The 17,388-nt window shown below is 38.3% G+C and overlaps 1 protein-coding gene across 1 annotated transcript; it reads left to right on the forward strand.

The window, feature by feature from the left end:
* The first annotated feature begins 416 nt into the window (after positions 1-416).
* On the forward strand, positions 417-1,103 carry LOC148907367 (uncharacterized). The gene has a single exon (XM_089036848.1). It carries the CDS (start codon positions 417-419, stop codon positions 1,101-1,103), a length of 687 nt encoding a protein of 228 aa, XP_088892974.1.
* The last annotated feature ends 16,285 nt before the right edge of the window (positions 1,104-17,388 follow it).

A 17,388-nucleotide genomic window follows, 5' to 3' on the forward strand; every position in this document is an offset into this window, starting at 1 on the left:
TTATTTTATTTTCGAGAAAACGGCCACAGAAGAGGTTCGACCGAAACCCAAGCAAGAGACGCTCAAGAGGAGTGAAAATGGGCAAACTTTGAACAGAGCGCGCGTAAAACATAAACCATCTATGACAATTTTTGAACTTTCTTCTTAATGAATCACCCTTTTTCGTTCATTGGACTGGATTTCAAGCTTATTGGGAAAGGGACGAATTTTTGGCGAGGGAAAATAGGAGGCCTGTGTTTACATATGCCAATTAGTTGCCTCAAAAGAATAAAAGATTTAACTATGGCCAAGTTCTCTGATTGAAATAATATTTATGCTGCAAGTTGAGGAAGAATAGATCTTTTCAAAACTTTAAAGATTGATTTGGGGAAATGAATTCTGACTGCATAGAAACCTGTTGAATTTGGTTGAAATACATGCGAAAATCACGCTTCCCGAATCAACGCAGGATTAAGGACTTTCGTAAAGATTGCCATGAAATTTACCTTAATGTAGCGAAAACCGAATTTCTGCTAATTGGGTCTCACTATAACTTGCGTACTATCACTGCTCAGCCTAATGTAGAGATCGGTCAAGATTCCATAAAACAAGTTACCCAAAGTAAGGTTCTTGGTTTGGAGATTGACCAGTTTTTGTCTTGGGATGAGCATGTTGATAGCATAGCTAAAAAAGTTACGTCGGGTATAGGAGCCATTAGAAAAATAACAGACTTCGTGGACAGGGAAACTCTGATTGGCATACATAATGCTATAGTACAGCCACACTTTAACTACTGTAGTGAGGTATGGGACACCCTTGGTGAAGGTCACGCTAAACGTCTTCAGAAATTACAAAACAGATCTGCAAGAGTAATTTCTTATATGAGTAATGAAACTCCCCACCAGGAAGCTTTGAAAGCTCTGGGCTGGGAACCTCTCAAAAACCAAAGAGAGAAAACAAAGGCCAAGCACATGTACAAAATACTTAACGGAATGGCCCCTGACTGTCTTGTAGATCTCTTTAGAAAAAAACAAGGCGTTACAAATTACGACTTAAGGGGCTCTAGTACCTCATTGCAGTTACCTCTCCCTAAAACAGAGTTTGGTAAAAGAAGTTTTTCTTAGGATGGGGCAAAAGTCTGGAACTCCCTACCAGAAAATTTAAGAAATTGCAAATCACTGGCCAAATTCAAATCTGAAATTGCCACTCACACTATCTATCTCTTAGTATCTATAAATTATTACTTAATCTACTATGTATTATTGTAGCTTTATTAACAGTTATATTTATTTTATTTTTATTACTACTTTTTTTATTTATCTATTTATTATTATTATTGATTAGAATATAAAATAGTATTAGCTTTTCATTGTAATATTTATCCACACGCCCCTTGTGGAAATCAGCTTTAGTTGACGGGGCAAGCGTGTTTAAATAAAGTTTTACCTACCTACCTACCTACCTACAACACACATATTTTTAATTAAGGGTGAGGTCTACCCTCCCCACAACACACACATTTTTAGTTGAGGGTAAGGTCTTTCCTCCCCACAACACACACATTTTTAGTCAAGGGTGAGGTCTACCCTCACCACAACACACACATTTTTAGTCAAGGGTGAGGTCTACCCACCCCACAACCCCGGGGGGAGTGGGTACTCTTGCCCGTTTAGGGTAGGGATGTGCCGCTCAGCCCTCTGAACCCTGACCCTGTTCGACCCTGACCCACCAACACACAACACACAACACACAAATTTCTAGTTAAGGGTGAGGTCTTTCTTTTTGTCTTGTGACACTGTAATACATCATCTTTTTGGCTTTGGGTAAGTAGTGTTTTTCCATCCAAGACTGCTTCATTTACTAGAGTCTGTGTGTTACTTTTTTTCTACTTTTCTTTTACTCTGACAAAGGACTAACCTACAAAATGTCAGCTAGTACAGTTCCATAACTTTATTTCACAGTGTTTAAGTTTCCTTCTTATTGACTTGTGGTATTTGGCACAGCCCCAAGTACTATCCAATGATCATTATCAGTTTAAACACCATGCTATTTAAAATTGAAATTTTATTTTATGTCTTCGAGACCTTCATGCAAAGCAAATTTTGTGCAATATACCAATATATATATTATATGAATACCTCTAACATATAACTTTGGTATTCTAGTTATATTCCCCATACTTACTGAGCCTGAGGTGAATAACTATTTTAGAATAATTTTAGACTTGAATATCAGAGAAAAACATGAAATTTGGAATAAAATAAACGTTTTAGTATCACTTCCAGAGTGGCAAACCTCATAATTGTCATGTACTGGGATTCCTGTGTATAATATTCTTGTAATGGGATACCTGTGTATTCCGAGAGAGCATGTGATTGTAGTTTTAAGATGGCGGACAAATAAACACAATCAGATGTAATCTGTTAAGTTAAACGACCATCCAACAATAATCATGATTGAGGAGTGATTATCATCTCAGAATCACTGCTCAATCAATCACAGCGATTAAAACTCTATAATATTCAAATCTAAAATTATACCAAAACAAAATATCAAAATTAGTACTACTAATGGAGGGTTCATAATTTATGCACAGGGGGTCATGATCTTTCAGTGGTAGAATGTTTGGTGTACATGGGAGTATTGAAAATTAGCTCAATGGTAGAACAAGGTATAAGGGAGGGGGGGAGTGGTTCATGGTATTTTGTCATGGTATTTAGGATATCTTATGGGGGTAGAGGGTAGAAACATAGCACTTACCTTAATGGTAGAACAAGGTATAAGGGAGGGGCGGAGTGGTTCATGGTATTTTATCATGGTATTTAGGATATCTTATGGGGGGAGAGGGTAGAAACATAGCACTTACCTTAATGGTAGAACAAGGTATAAGGGAGGGGGGAGTGGTTCATGGTATTTCATCATGGTATTTAGGATATCTTATGGGGGAAGAGGGTAGAAAATAGCACTTAGAACATCAGGGGGGCTTCCAAAAAATGTAAAGGGAAAAACAAAAAGCATGATAGACCCCATCTATATAAATTATGAATCCTTCCTAACACTAGCGCAATGTGCATCAAAGTTCAAAAAGCATTCTGGGAAAGTGAGTACTGCAGAAATAGAGCAGGGAAGGGCAAGGGAATATCAGGAAAAAACACACTTTGTTGTTTTCGTCTGCTGAAATGCTTACATTGCCATAAAAAAAGTTGAAGGAAAAACTGTCAGATGAATTATTGAAGGAGCCGAAAAAGTCTAATTACTTGGTTTCCCATCATGCTTTGTGCTAAGGATTCATGCTTGTGCACCTCCCTCCCCTCCCCTACTAAATCAATTATCAATGGTCCTTTAATATCAGTGTATGTTGTACAATGTTGTGTTTTGTCTATCTTACTGATTGATACCCCTCCCCTCCCCTACTAAATCAATTATCAATAGTCCTTTAATACCAGTGTATGTTGTACAGTGTTGTGTCTTGTTTATCCTACTGATTGATACCCCTCCTCTCCCCTACTAAATCAATTAGCAATGGTCCTTTAATACCAGTGTATGTTGTACAGTGTTGTGTCTTGTTTATCCTACTGATTGATACCCCTCCCCTCCCCTACTAAATCAATTATCAATGGTCCCTTAATAATAATCTTGTGTCGTACTGTGTCTCCTGTTTCTCTGTGCCACTGGTACTTTCACACAGTCTGTACATGATAGTCATCACCTTGTGAGAAGAAAACAAACTATGATTACAACTTCTAGTAGAAGAATGGTTTCTCATGCTGTGCTGGGTTTCGTTTGATATTATATTCGGTGTGAGTTTTAGGTATAACTTTTTAGTTGAATATTCATAAAACGAAATAAAATCCTTAACGTTATACTCGGGAGACAGGGCTCCTATCAAAGGGGGATGCTCGTCGCACCTATTAGGTTCCAGATCAGTGATTTGGTACCTCTTAGGGTGTTACAAATCTAAAAGGACTCCATAGAGTAAACCAGTAGGGTATTTGTCAGGTAATAAGATACCCCGAGATTAGATAAAAACAGCCGGAAATAAAGTTTTAATTTTTTAGGATATTTATTTTCGATTCATCATCTGACAATTGGTCACTTAGCACTCATACATAGTTTTTGGGGGTAAAAATAACTAGTTGCCACGCCCACATTGAAAGGCTCGTGACTTTTTAGGTGTTATTTTCAAAATTCCACCTACCATCTTACCTTTTTGTATATTAGGAGCCCCCGTCCTCCAAACGTGGTATTTTATGAATTAATGATAAAATTTATAAAATTCTTATCCCGCAAATTGTTGTGAAGTTCTCACAACAGTCTTGTAGTAACAAAAGCAGTGGTACTAAGCCTTGTTCACTTGCACCACAAGAATAACGGTGGCGGTGGCGTAGGGAGAGTCTTAGAGGTGGGAGCGGGCAAATTTTAGCACATTTTTTATCATTGACAATTGATTACGATTCAGATACGTTCAAAATCTAATTTTTGAAACATGTTTAAATATTATTTAAAGAAAATAAAGAAAGCATTCGTCAAATAATATAATTTTTTGGCAAAACAAAAAATATCATATTTGCCTGCCCAAATCGACAAAATGGCTCATGATATATGAAAACCCTTAAATAAAGGTATTAATGAATTAAAACATGTTACCTTTTACTTGTTCATCGCGTACTTGATTTCTTCTACTGTATGAACCCATCCATGATCGGTCACAACCTTGTACACTTCCATCACAAGATGAGGGAAGTACTCCAGAAACACAAAGTCTACCATTAACATCTTCCTGATTGCTTTTGGTCGTGTGCCTTCAGAGACATGAGCGTAAGCATTTCGTACAAACCGCACTAATTCTACTACAGAGTGAGTATCGTAAGACTTTCTCTTTGTGGACGTCATTTCAGCAAAGATATGAGGCATTTCCTTATACCTTGGGTCATTCCACACTCCATGCACAACTATGGTACTAAAGCTCTTCTCAATGTCGGTCTCAACAGCAGATAGACAAGTTGATCTTCCCTCACGTGGGTATTCAAACACTGTCTGGTTTCCAACAGCAACAAGAACATCGACTTTTTTCTCATTTGACCAGAACATTGGATGATCCAAAGCTTCCCCTGCCGTTGGTCGACCCTTCTCATCACTACCAAGCATGTTCTTGACTAGGTGAGTAGCTTCTGGAGAAAGAGAGTCATCCCATCCTTCTATTTTACCTTTTGTCATGTTGGTTTCTATTTCATGAGCCATTTGACTATTGTTCTTAGAAAATGGCTGTTTTTGTACTGACAGAATGTAATGAAGAACAAGTCCACATGAAAACATGTCGGATGCCTTGGAATGATTGGGAGTACCCATCAACACTTCTGGAGCCATCCAACACCTCGTCCCTGCATTAGTACCATACACTGTGGTTGCGCTACTATTAATGCGACGGCTGAGACCAAAGTCTGCAATTTTCAAACGAAGATGAGGTTGTGTTTTGTAGAGAATGTTCCCTGGCTTCAGGTCGCGATGAATAATATTCTGCTCATGAAGAAACTTCAACCCCTTGACCACATCTTGACAAAGCTGAGTACTTAGTGTGGCGTCAAATGGGGAAACATCAGTAAAGTACTCGTCAAGATTTCCTTCCATCAATTCTAAAACAATGTATGAGAACATTTTCTCTTCAAAGAAATACGAATAACGAACAATTTGTTCGCAGTCTGCAAGCGCTGTGAGATTCGTAATTTCTCGTTTGTTTTCTGGTCGCTGCATACGTAATTTCTCAATGCGCTTGACGGCCACTTCTCTGCCATTCTTTTCATTGATTCCAATAAAGACATGGCCAAATGATCCACTTCCTACGTGTGCGTTATGACACCAAAATTCCTCATGGATAACATTGCACTCTTGACGCCTAGCAACTTTGCCCAATTCCACTTCATATTTCTTTGACGTAGACGTCCATGGAATGAGCACAGTCACTGTGTTAATATCTAAGGGTTCGGTTAGGAGTTCTTTAAGAGCATCAGAAGAGTTTGCCATGTCCAAGCAAGAATTGCCATCAGCTCCATACAAACGAAGGATCTTCAAGATTTCACAGTGGACAGACGAGTGTTCAACATCTGTTTGTATTGAAGAGATTGATGTGTCCATTCTTTTCTTTGATGTAGGCTGCCCATCATCATCTTCTTCTTCATTAGCTGTAGAGGGAGACTTTTCTTCCGCTTTAGTATCATCCAATATCCCACTTTCTATTACATTTCTACAGCAAAGACGAAGTGGCTCCGACGCAGTTGTGGGACATTTCCTTGACTTCAAAATATCTTGGACAAGAATGCTTTTCCAATTTGCGTGTGTTGATTCGTCTTTACAGAAGGTATTCAAAAGACCAACAGCAAATGTCTCGGACTGAGTGTAGTCCCCCATACAAGCCACGTCCACCAAAGCTTTGGCAAGAACAAACTCATTTTGTTCAATGAGAATACTCAAAACTGACTCACCCTCTTTGTCGGCTGTCCACGCATCAAGTCCCTTGTCAATGGCAGTTTCCCATAAGGATTTTGGATCTTCTAACTCTAAAACATCTGGATAAAGAAAACCCTGACGATTAACTAATGACCACTTTTTCTTAGCTCGCGCTGCAACAACTAGAGGTGATGCTTCTGATGAATCGACATCGTTAGCCTTTGCTCCAGCACCAAGCAACAGATTCACAGCTATCCACGTCTTGCATAAATGTAAAGGGGTTTGATCGGCACCATTTCTGACATTCAGTTGTACTCCACATCTTACGAGGTAGTTTAATAATGCTTGTAATAATTCTTCAAATGTGAGATCTTTAGTAACATTACTGGTATAGTCTTGAGGTGATGGTAATTCTAGTGATGCCCAAAGGTGCAGTGGTGAGTTGAGATTAGCATCAGGTATGTTAATAATCTGTGTTTTTGCTACTTTTGCGGGTGAAAATAATTGCAAAAGCTTCATTGCTTCATGCAAGACATCTTGTCTTACTGTCTTATCACTTAAGTGAAGTCCTTGCTGGAAAAGTTATAGTATTAAGAGTGGCTGTCCGTAACGGTCGAGAATGGCGGGACAGCGAAGGAATTTTCAAATTTCTCATATTTTGTCAGAAGACAACCTTTGGTAAGCTCTTTTAAAAAATCCAGTTTAAAACTTCGAGCGCTTTTTTATTTTGGCGAATTTTACGAAAATCTAAAACTCGACTTCCGGTTCGCTCTGGACCGGTGTGAACAGCCCAAAATATTACCCATATTTAAGAAGGCCTCACTCGTTCAAAAATACTCCTATCGATCTGATACTTTTTCAACATTTTAACTAACTATCAGACTCCAAAAGGGATAAATAATATTTTTGGGAAAATGTTTTTTTCTCGCTTTTTGGGATTTTTTTTCGATGGCATTTCAAGCAGCTACGACGCGAAGCAAATTTTAGCCTAAGTTGAATGCCCTAAATTATCACCTGGTATATATTTTATTTTCACTAAAACTATATGATCTGAAAGCTTGTTTATTGTAATTATTTTCCTGAAAGTATCAGCTTTGGAACGCAAATACTTCCTCGCGATTAATCGACTCTTCTATGTCGCATACGGCGGTCTAATTTCGGATTCAGAATCAAAGCGCCTGCTTTATAAATACTCAAAAACTTTCTTGGATCACCCAGAATGAACATTTTAATCGTAAACAACATTAGTTTGATGACTGTAAACTATACTCCAGCTATATATTATTGACTTATTCTTTTGTACTGGAATATTTTAGAGAGTAAGGACTTAAGCGTACGAATTCTAAGTTAGAAAAAAAACCTTTAGACCCCATCAAACGCAGGGTTTTTTTATTTTTCTCTTTTCTTTGTTTTTGTTGAATATACTTGCTCAAAATCCTCCCAAATTTCAATTAGTTCCACGTTATTCGTAGAAAAAACAAACTCATTTTCGTACTTTCTCAAAATTAATGGAATAAGTTAGAGGACATGATTGAATAAACAAACTGAATTAGTTGAGAAGCGTGGCACGTGAACGTCGATCACTTGTACCTTTCTTGAATTATATGAACTAAACAAACAACCTTTATGGTTTGTATTTTTTGTCTTTATCTCTTGTCAAAATTAATAATAACTAGTGACTAAAGTGCGTGCAGTTGCTTTCGTACTATTTCATTTAAGCCCCTTTCCCGATAACGTCACACATTTGATCCGCATCAACACTGCCTACTCTGCTTTTTTTCCCTTCTCTTTTGTTGCTGTTTTTGCTTGTTTTTATATGGGGTTTCAGAATTGATTGATTTAACTTGATTCTAAATGAAAAAGCCAAAAATCGTCCTTGTTTCATTAAGAGAAGTCAGTGGCTAACAAACCTGTTTCCTTTCCTATTCATTCGCCTAGAATAAACTGTTTGACAGGAACAACAAGTATCTTTTTACCAATAATAATAACATATTATATATATATATATATATATATACAGCCATTTGCAAAAACTATGGCCGCTTCCAATACATATACGAGTATATCGAAAGCATATCAAGTATTATGGGATATCTTCCACTATATATTTTTCAAGTTGTCTATCATTAGGGCTTTCTGGAAAAAAATATCAAGAATGATATCCCGCCCTGTCTGATATACTTTCGATATAGTTGTATTTATATTTGAAACGGCCATAATTTTTGCAAATGGCTGTATATATATATATATATATATATATAACAAAGTATGTAATGTGGTCTATACTGGTGAAACAGTGCTCGATGCGTAGGGATGCAGAGCAACAGATATATAGTAAAGATTGGATTAAAGACGAGACATGTTCACTGTAACTCCGAGTTTCGTGCTTACGCACTCATCAGACAGACGTTTTTTTCAGAATGAGTGGCCGTGTTGTATCCGATATACAAACACGAGGCGTAGCCGAGTGATTGTATATCGAATACAACACGGCCACTCATACTGTGATTGCTTATCAAACGTCTAGGTTAGTTCCTTTGTGTTTCACTAAAATTTTCAAAATTGAAGTGAATCTGGCCAAGAAAATCCAAGTTTAAGTTTATGCAAATGAAGACGAATCTATATCAGATATAAAACCTCCTTCATGGTCGTGATTTCTATTGTGTTTTCCTCATGAATTATTTATGAGTTTGATAAAAAATAAATAAAAAAAAATATATATATATATCAAATTATGCTTTACAACATTAATGTTTATAGCCAAGATTCAGGTAATAGCTGCTCAGTAGGCAAGCTAATCGTCGAGCTGAGCAGCCGGTTTTTTTTTTTCTTTTTCTTATTCTTTTTTTTAACATTTTGACAGGAACAATTGTATGGTTTCTATCAATTACAGCCGCAATAGTAAACTACATTCTTAATTAAATGAAGGTATGGTGCTCTGGCGGCGGCTGCGTGCGAGTGCGAAGATTCTCTGTTCTTGAAAAGCATTTTTCTCTTGAGAGATGGTCGAAATCTCTTGAGAAACAATCGCTATTTGATCTTGCTAAGGCCGTCAAATACAAAGCTTGGAAGAGGGGGTTGGGGTTTCTACCGACCCTAAAATTCTCGTCTAGTAATATGAGGACCTCGGATTTATCTGCTGAAGAGGCTGGGCTCTCAAAGAAAATAAAAAGTCTGACCGCTTTATCAAAAAACAGAGAACCTACTTGGTCAACAAGCTCAACATTGAGTAAACCTTAGGAAGAAAGTTAAACCCAGAATTTGTAGAAAAGGTCATGAGACGTGCTCGAGGTCCCGACGGCTTGCGTCTTTTCAAGTACTCGGCCAGACCGTCCCTGAAGACCTTGCTATCTCCCCAAACGCAATAGAGGAAGATGATAATTTTCCCAGTACAATACTGTAGAAGCAGCTATCTCGACTTTCCAACCAGGGCCGTAACCAGAACTTTTACAGGGAGGGTGCACATCGAATAAAAAAATCGGCGGACCTTAAGCTTTTATGTGGGGGTGCACGTGCACCCTGTGCCCCCCCTGGTTACGGCCCTGCCAACTACAGCACCCTGTCACTTACGACCAATACGATATATGTTCCAATGGTGAAAAATGACAGACTTAAAAACTCTCTAGGTAACAATGCTGCAGATTTTCTGTGAGGCTCTAGAGTTACATGTTCCTGTTCCCCTAAAAGAGCAAAGCACCAAATACCTTGAATGTAGTTTACGATTGCGGCCGTAATTGATAGAAACCATACAATTGTTCCTGTCAAACAGTTCATTCTAGACGAATGAATAAGAAAGGAAACAGGTTTGTTAGCCACTGACTTCTCTTAAAACAAGGACGATTTATAAAAAACAGAGTAGGCAGTGTTGATGCGAATCAAATGTGTGACGTTATCGGGAAAGGGGCTTAAATGAAATAGTACGAAAGCAACTGCACGCACTTTAGTCACTAGTTATTATTAATTTTGACAAGAGATAAAGACAAAAAATACAAACCATAAAGGTTGTTTGTTTAGTTCATATAATTCAAGAAAGGTACAAGTGATCGACGTTCACGTGCCACGCTTCTCAACTAATTCAGTTTGTTTATTCAATCATAGTGTCCTCTAACTTATTCCATTAATTTTGAGAAAGTACGAAAATGAGTTTGTTTTTTCTACGAATAACGTGGAACTAATTGAAATTTGGGAGGATTTTGAGCAAGTATATTCAACAAAAACAAAGAAAAGAGAAAAATAAAAAAACCCTGCGTTTGATGGGGTCTAAAGGTTTTTTTTCTAACTTAGAATTCGTACGCTTAAGTCCTTACTCTCTAAAATATTCCAGTACAAAAGTATAAGTCAATAATATATAGCTGGAGTATAGTTTACAGTCATCAAACTAATGTTGTTTACGATTAAAATGTTCATTCTGGGTGATCCAAGAAAGTTTTTGAGTATTTATAAAGCAGGCGCTTTGATTCTGAATCCGAAATTAGACCGCCGTATGCTACATAGAAGAGTCGATTAATCGCGAGGAAGTATTTGCGTTCCAAGGCTAATACTTTCAGGAAAAGAAGTACAATAAACAAGCTTTCAGATCATATAGTATTAGTGAAAATAAAATATATACCAGGTGATAATTTAGGGCATTCAACTTAGGCTAAAATTTGCTTCGCGTCGTAGCTGCTTGAAATGCCATCGAAAAAAAATCCCAAAAAGCGAGAACAAAATATTTTCCCAAAAATATTATTTATCCCTTTTGGAGTCTGATAGTTAGTTAAAATGTTGAAAAAGTATCAGATCGATAGGAGTATTTTTGAACGAGTGAGGCCTTCTTAAATATGGGTAATATTTTGGGCTGTTCACACCGGTCCAGAGCAAACCGGAAGTCGAGTTTTAGATTTTCGTAAAATTCGCCAAAATAAAAAAGCGCTTGAAGTTTTAAACTGGATTTTTTAAAAGAGCTTACCAAAGGGTGTCTTCTGACAAAATATGAGAAATTTGAAAATTCCTTCGCTGTCCCGCCATTCTCGACCGTTACGGACAGCCACTCTTAAATGAAAAACAGTTTTTCCATTTCCAGACCTTTCTTCAATGCTGGATCCGTGTTTTGACAAACCTTTACAGACTTCAACCACTGCTTGGATCGCTGACGTAATTTGATTATCTTTTAACAGGATACGCATATCTTCAGACAAGCAAAACAGAAGAGGTGTTTGATTCTCGTGATTTCTCAAGTTAAATTGTACACCAAAGTTCTCCAGCTGAAGAAAAATCTCCATCACAATCTCTTGAGGGACACCCATCAACGGTAAACAAGTCACATAGTGAAGGGCTGTATTACCATATGAATCAACACTATTAGAATCGGCACCTAACTCAACCAATAATCGTAAAGCTTCTGGTACCCCTTCTCCATTTGTACATTTTTCATATAACAGCCTAATCAATATTTCCAGTTTCTTTTCGTTATCAATAAACTGACTAGCTTGTTTCAGGGCTATAGCAATATGATCTCTCTTCTGCCCTAACTTTGACCTTTCTAGGAAAATCAAAGGTATCTTACAGAATGCCATATTTAAAATTGCTTCAACAAATGCTATTTTCTGTAATCCACATTCTTCAAGCAATTCCAAAAACCCAGAGTGAAATTTTTTTGAAACAAAGAGTTTAATAGCACTATTGAAAAAATGTCTTTCAACAAAAAGGTTTAAAATGCTGTAATTACAGTTATCCTTCAAATGAAGGTATTGTTTTTTTCCCTTTTCAACAAGAATACGAGCTGACTTTGGACAGTCGAAAGCGTAAAACAATGGTGTTCTCCCATAAACATCTTGCATATTGACGGATGCACCACCATCATTAATCAATGCGCGAACCACACTTTCGTTGTTACTTTCTTGGACAGCATAAAAAAAAGCAGTTTCGCCTTCATCATTAGTTTTCTTGACATCAGCACCAGCGTCAATCAATGCACGAACCACACTCTCCTTGTTACTTTCTTCGATAGCATAAAACAAAGCAGTTTGGCCTTCATCATTAGTTTTGTTGACATCAGCACCAGCGTCAATCAATGCATGAACCACACTCTCGTTGTTCCTTTTTTTGACAGCATAAAACAAAACAGTTTTGCCTTCATCATTAGTTTTGTTGACATCAGTACCAGCGTCAATCAATGCACGAACCACACTCTCGTTGTTACTTTTTAGAACAGCATGTAACAAAGCAGTTTCGCCTTCATCATTAGTTTTGTTGACATCAGTACCAGCGTTAATCAATGCACGAGCAACACTCTCGTTGTTACTTTTTTGGACAGCATCAAACAAAGCAGTTTTGCCTTCATAATACGTTCTGTTGACATCAGAACCAGCGTCAATCAATGCACGAACCACACTCTCCTTGTTACTTTCTTCGATAGCATAAAACAAAGCAGTTTGGCCTTCATCATTAGTTTTGTTGACATCAGCACCAGCGTCAATCAATGCATGAACCACACTCTCGTTGTTACTTTTTTTGACAGCATAAAACAAAACAGTTTTGCCTTCATCATTAGTTTTGTTGACATCAGTACCAGCGTCAATCAATGCACGAACCACACTCTCGTTGTTACTTTTTTGGACAGCATAAAACAAAGCAGTTTGGCCTTCATCATCAGTTTTGTTGACATCAGTACCAGCGTCAATCAATGCACGAACCACACTCTCGTTGTTACTTTTTAGGACAGCATAAAACAAAGCAGTTTGGCCTTCATAATAAGTTTTGTTGACATCAGCACCAGTATCAATCAATGCACGAACCACACTCTCGTTGGTACTGTCTTGGACAGCATGAAACAAAGCAGTGTGGCCACCAATATCAGTTTTGTTGACATCAGTACCAGCGTCAATCAATGCATGAACCACACTCTCGTTGTTACTTTTTAGGACAGCATAAAATAAAGCAGTTTGGCCTTTATGACAAGTTTTGTTGACATCAGCACCAGCGTCAATCAATGCATGAACCACACTCTCGTTGTTACTGTGTAGAACAGCATATAACAAAGCAGTTTCGCCTTCATCATAAGTTTTGTTGACATCAGTACCAGCGTCAATCAATGCATGAACCACACTCTCGTTGTTACTTTTTAGGACAGCATGAAACAAAGCAGTTTGCCCACCAATATCAGTTTTGTTGACATCCACACCAGCATCAATCAATGCACGAACCATACTCTCGTTGTTACTTCGTAGGACAGCATAAAACAAAGCAGTTTTGCCTTCATAATAACTTTTGTTGACATCCGCACCAGCATCAATCAATGCACGAACCACACTCTCGTTGTTACTGTTTAGAACAGCATAAAAAAAAGCAGTTTCGCCTTCATAATAAGTTTTGTTCACATCAGCACCAGCGTCAATCAATGCATGAACCACACTCTCGTTGTTACTTTTTTGGACAGCATAAAACAAAGCAGTTTGGCCTTCATAATAAGTTTTGTTGACATCAGCACCAGCATCAATCAATGCACGAACCACACTCTCCTTGTTACTTTTTTGGACAGCATAAAACAAAGCAGTTTGGCCTTCATAATAAGTTTTGTTGACAACAGCACCATCGTCAATCAATGCACGAACCACACTCTTCTTGTTACTTTTTAGAACAGCATGTAACAAAGCAGTTTCGCCTTCATCATTAGTTTTGTTGACATCAGCACCAGCGTCAATCAATGCATGAACCACACTCTCGTTGTTACTTTTTTTGACAGCATTAAACAAAGCAGTTTGGCCTTCATAATAAGTTTTGTTGACATCAGCACCATCGTCAATCAATGCACGAACCACACTCTCCTTTTTACTTTTTAGAACAGCATGTAACAAAGCAGTTTCACCTTCATCATTAGTTTTGTTGACATCAGCACCAGCGTTAATCAATGCACGAGCAACACTCTCGTTGCTACTTTTTTGGACAGCATAAAACAAAGCAGTTTGGCCTTCATAATACGTTCTGTTGACATCAGCACCAGCGTCAATCAATGCACGAGCCACACTCTCGTTGTTACGTTTTTGGATAGCATGTAACAAAGCAGTTTTGCCTTCATCATTAGTTTTGTTGACATCAGCACCAGCGTCAATCAATGCATGAACCACACTCTCGTTGTTACTGTGTAGAACAGCATATAACAAAGCAGTTTGGCCTTCATCATAAGTTTTGTTGACATCCGCACCAGCGTCAATCAATGCACGAACCACACTCTCCTTGTTACTGTGTAGAACGGCATATAACAAAGCAGTTTCGCCTTCATCAAAAGTTTTGTTGACATCAGTACCAGCGTCAATCAATGCACGAACCACACTTTCGTTGGTACTGTCTTGGACAGCATAAAACAAAGCAGTTTGGCCTTCATAATAACTTTTGTTGACATCAGCACCACCGTCAATCAATGCATGAACCACACTCTCGTTGTTACTTTTTTTGACTGCATAAAACAAAGCAGTTTCGCCTTCATAATAAGTTTTGTTGACATCAGCACCAGCGTCAATCAATGCACGAACCACACTCTCGTTGTTACTTTTTAGAACAGCATGTAACAAAGCAGTTTCGCCTTCATCATTAGTTTTGTTGACATCAGTACCAGCGTTAATCAATGCACGAGCAACACTCTCGTTGTTACTTTTTTGGACAGCATCAAACAAAGCAGTTTTGCCTTCATAATACGTTCTGTTGACATCAGAACCAGCGTCAATCAATGCACGAACCACACTCTCGTTGTTACGTTTTTGGATAGCATGTAACAAAGTAGTTTGGCCTTCATCATTAGTTTTGTTGACATCAGCACCAGCGTCAATCAATGCATGAACCACACTCTCGTTGTTACTGTGTAGAAAAGCATATAACAAAGCAGTTTGGCCTTCATCATAAGTTTTGTTGACATCAGCACCACCGTCAATCAATGCATGAACCACACTCTCGTTGTTATTTTCTTGGACAGCATAAAATTAAGCAGTTTCGCCTTCATCATTAGTTTTGTTGACATCAGCACCAGCGTTAATCAATGCACGAGCAACACTCTCGTTGTTACTTTTTTGGACAGCATAAAACAAAACAGTTTTTCCTTCATAATACGTTCTGTTGACATCAGCACCAGCGTCAATCAATGCACGAACCACACTCTCGTTGTTACGTTTTTGGATAGCATGTAACAAAGTAGTTTGGCCTTCATCATTAGTTTTGTTGACATCAGCACCAGCGTCAATCAATGCATGAACCACACTCTCGTTGTTACTGTGTAGAATAGCATATAACAAAGCAGTTTGGCCTTCATCATTAGTTTTGTTGACATCAGCACCAGCGTCAATCAATGCATGAACCACACTCTCGTTGTTACTTTTTTGGACAGCATAAAACAAAGCAGTTTGGCCTCCATCAATAGTTTTGTTGACATAAGCACCAGCATCAATCAATGCATGAACCACACTCTCGTTGTTACTTCGTAGGACAGCATAAAACAAAGGAGTTTCGCCTTCATCATTAGTTTTGTTGACATCAGCACCAGCGTCAATCAATGCATGAACCACACTCTCGTTGTTACTTTTTTTGACAGCATAAAACAAAGCAGTTTGGCCTTCATAATAAGTTTTGTTGACATCAGCACCAGCATCAATCAATGCCGGAACCACACCCTCCTTGTTACTTTTTAGAACAGCATGTAGCAAAGCAGTTTCGCCTTCATCATTAGTTTTGTTGACATCAGCACCAGCGTCAATCAATGCACGAGCAACACTCTCGTTGTTACTGCGTAGGACAGCATAAAACAAAGCAGTTTCCCCTTCATAATAAGTTTTGTTGACATCAGCACCAGCGTCAATCAATGCTCGAATCATACTCTCGTTGTTACTTTGTAGCACAGCATGAAGCAAAACAGTTTCGCCCTCATAATACGTTCTGTTGACATCAGCACCAGCGTCAATCAATGCATGAACCACACTCTCGTTGTTACGTTTTTGGACAGCATGTAACAAAGCAGTTTGGCCTTCATAATAAGTTTTTTTGACATCAGCACCAGCGTCAATCAATGCACGAACCACACTCTCGTTCTTACTGTGTAGAACAGCATATAACAAAGCAGTTTCGCCTTTATCATAAGTTTTGTTGACATCAGTACCAGCGTCAATCAATGCATGAACCACACTCTCGTTGTTACTTTCTTGGACAGCATGTAACAAAGCAGTTTTGCCTTCATCATTAGTTTTGTTGACATCAGCACCAGCATCAATCAATGCACGAACCACACTCTCGTTGTTACTTTTTTGGACAGCATAAAACAAAGCAGTTTCGCCTTCATAATTAGTTTTGTTGACATCAGCACCAGCGTCAATCAATGCACGAACCACACTCTCGTTGTTACTTTTTAGGACAGCATAAAACAAAGCAGTTTGGCCTTCATAATAAGTTTTGTTCACATCAGCACCAGCGTCAATCAATGCATGAACCACACTCTCGTTGTTACTTTCTTGGACAGCATAAAACAAAGCAGTTTGGCCTTTATAATAAGTTTTGTTGACATCAGCACCAGCATCAATCAATACACGAACCACACTCTCGTTGGTACTGTCTTGGACAGCATGAAACAAAGCAGTGTGGCCACCAATATCAGTTTTGTTGACATCCGCACCAGCATCAATCAATGCATGAACCACACTCTCGTTGTTACTTCGTAGGACAGCATAAAACAAAGCAGTTTGGCCTTCATAATAACTTTTGTTGACATCAGCACCAGCATCAATCAATGCACGAGGCACACTCTCCTTGTTACTTTTTAGGACAGCATAAAACAAAGCAGTTTTGCCTTCATCATTAGTTTTGTTGACAACAGCACCAGCATCAATCAATGCACGAACCACACTCTCCTATTACTTTTTAGAACAGCATGTAACAAAGCAGTTTCGCCTTCATCATTAGTTTTGTTGACATCAGCACCAGCGTCAATCAATGCACGAACCACACTCT

Source organism: Actinia tenebrosa, unplaced genomic scaffold, assembly GCF_029948245.1.
Source record: "Actinia tenebrosa isolate PJP-AT-01 unplaced genomic scaffold, QUT_ActTen_1.0 PGA_scaffold4__44_contigs__length_22323623, whole genome shotgun sequence".
Lineage (NCBI taxonomy): Eukaryota > Metazoa > Cnidaria > Anthozoa > Actiniaria > Actiniidae > Actinia > Actinia tenebrosa.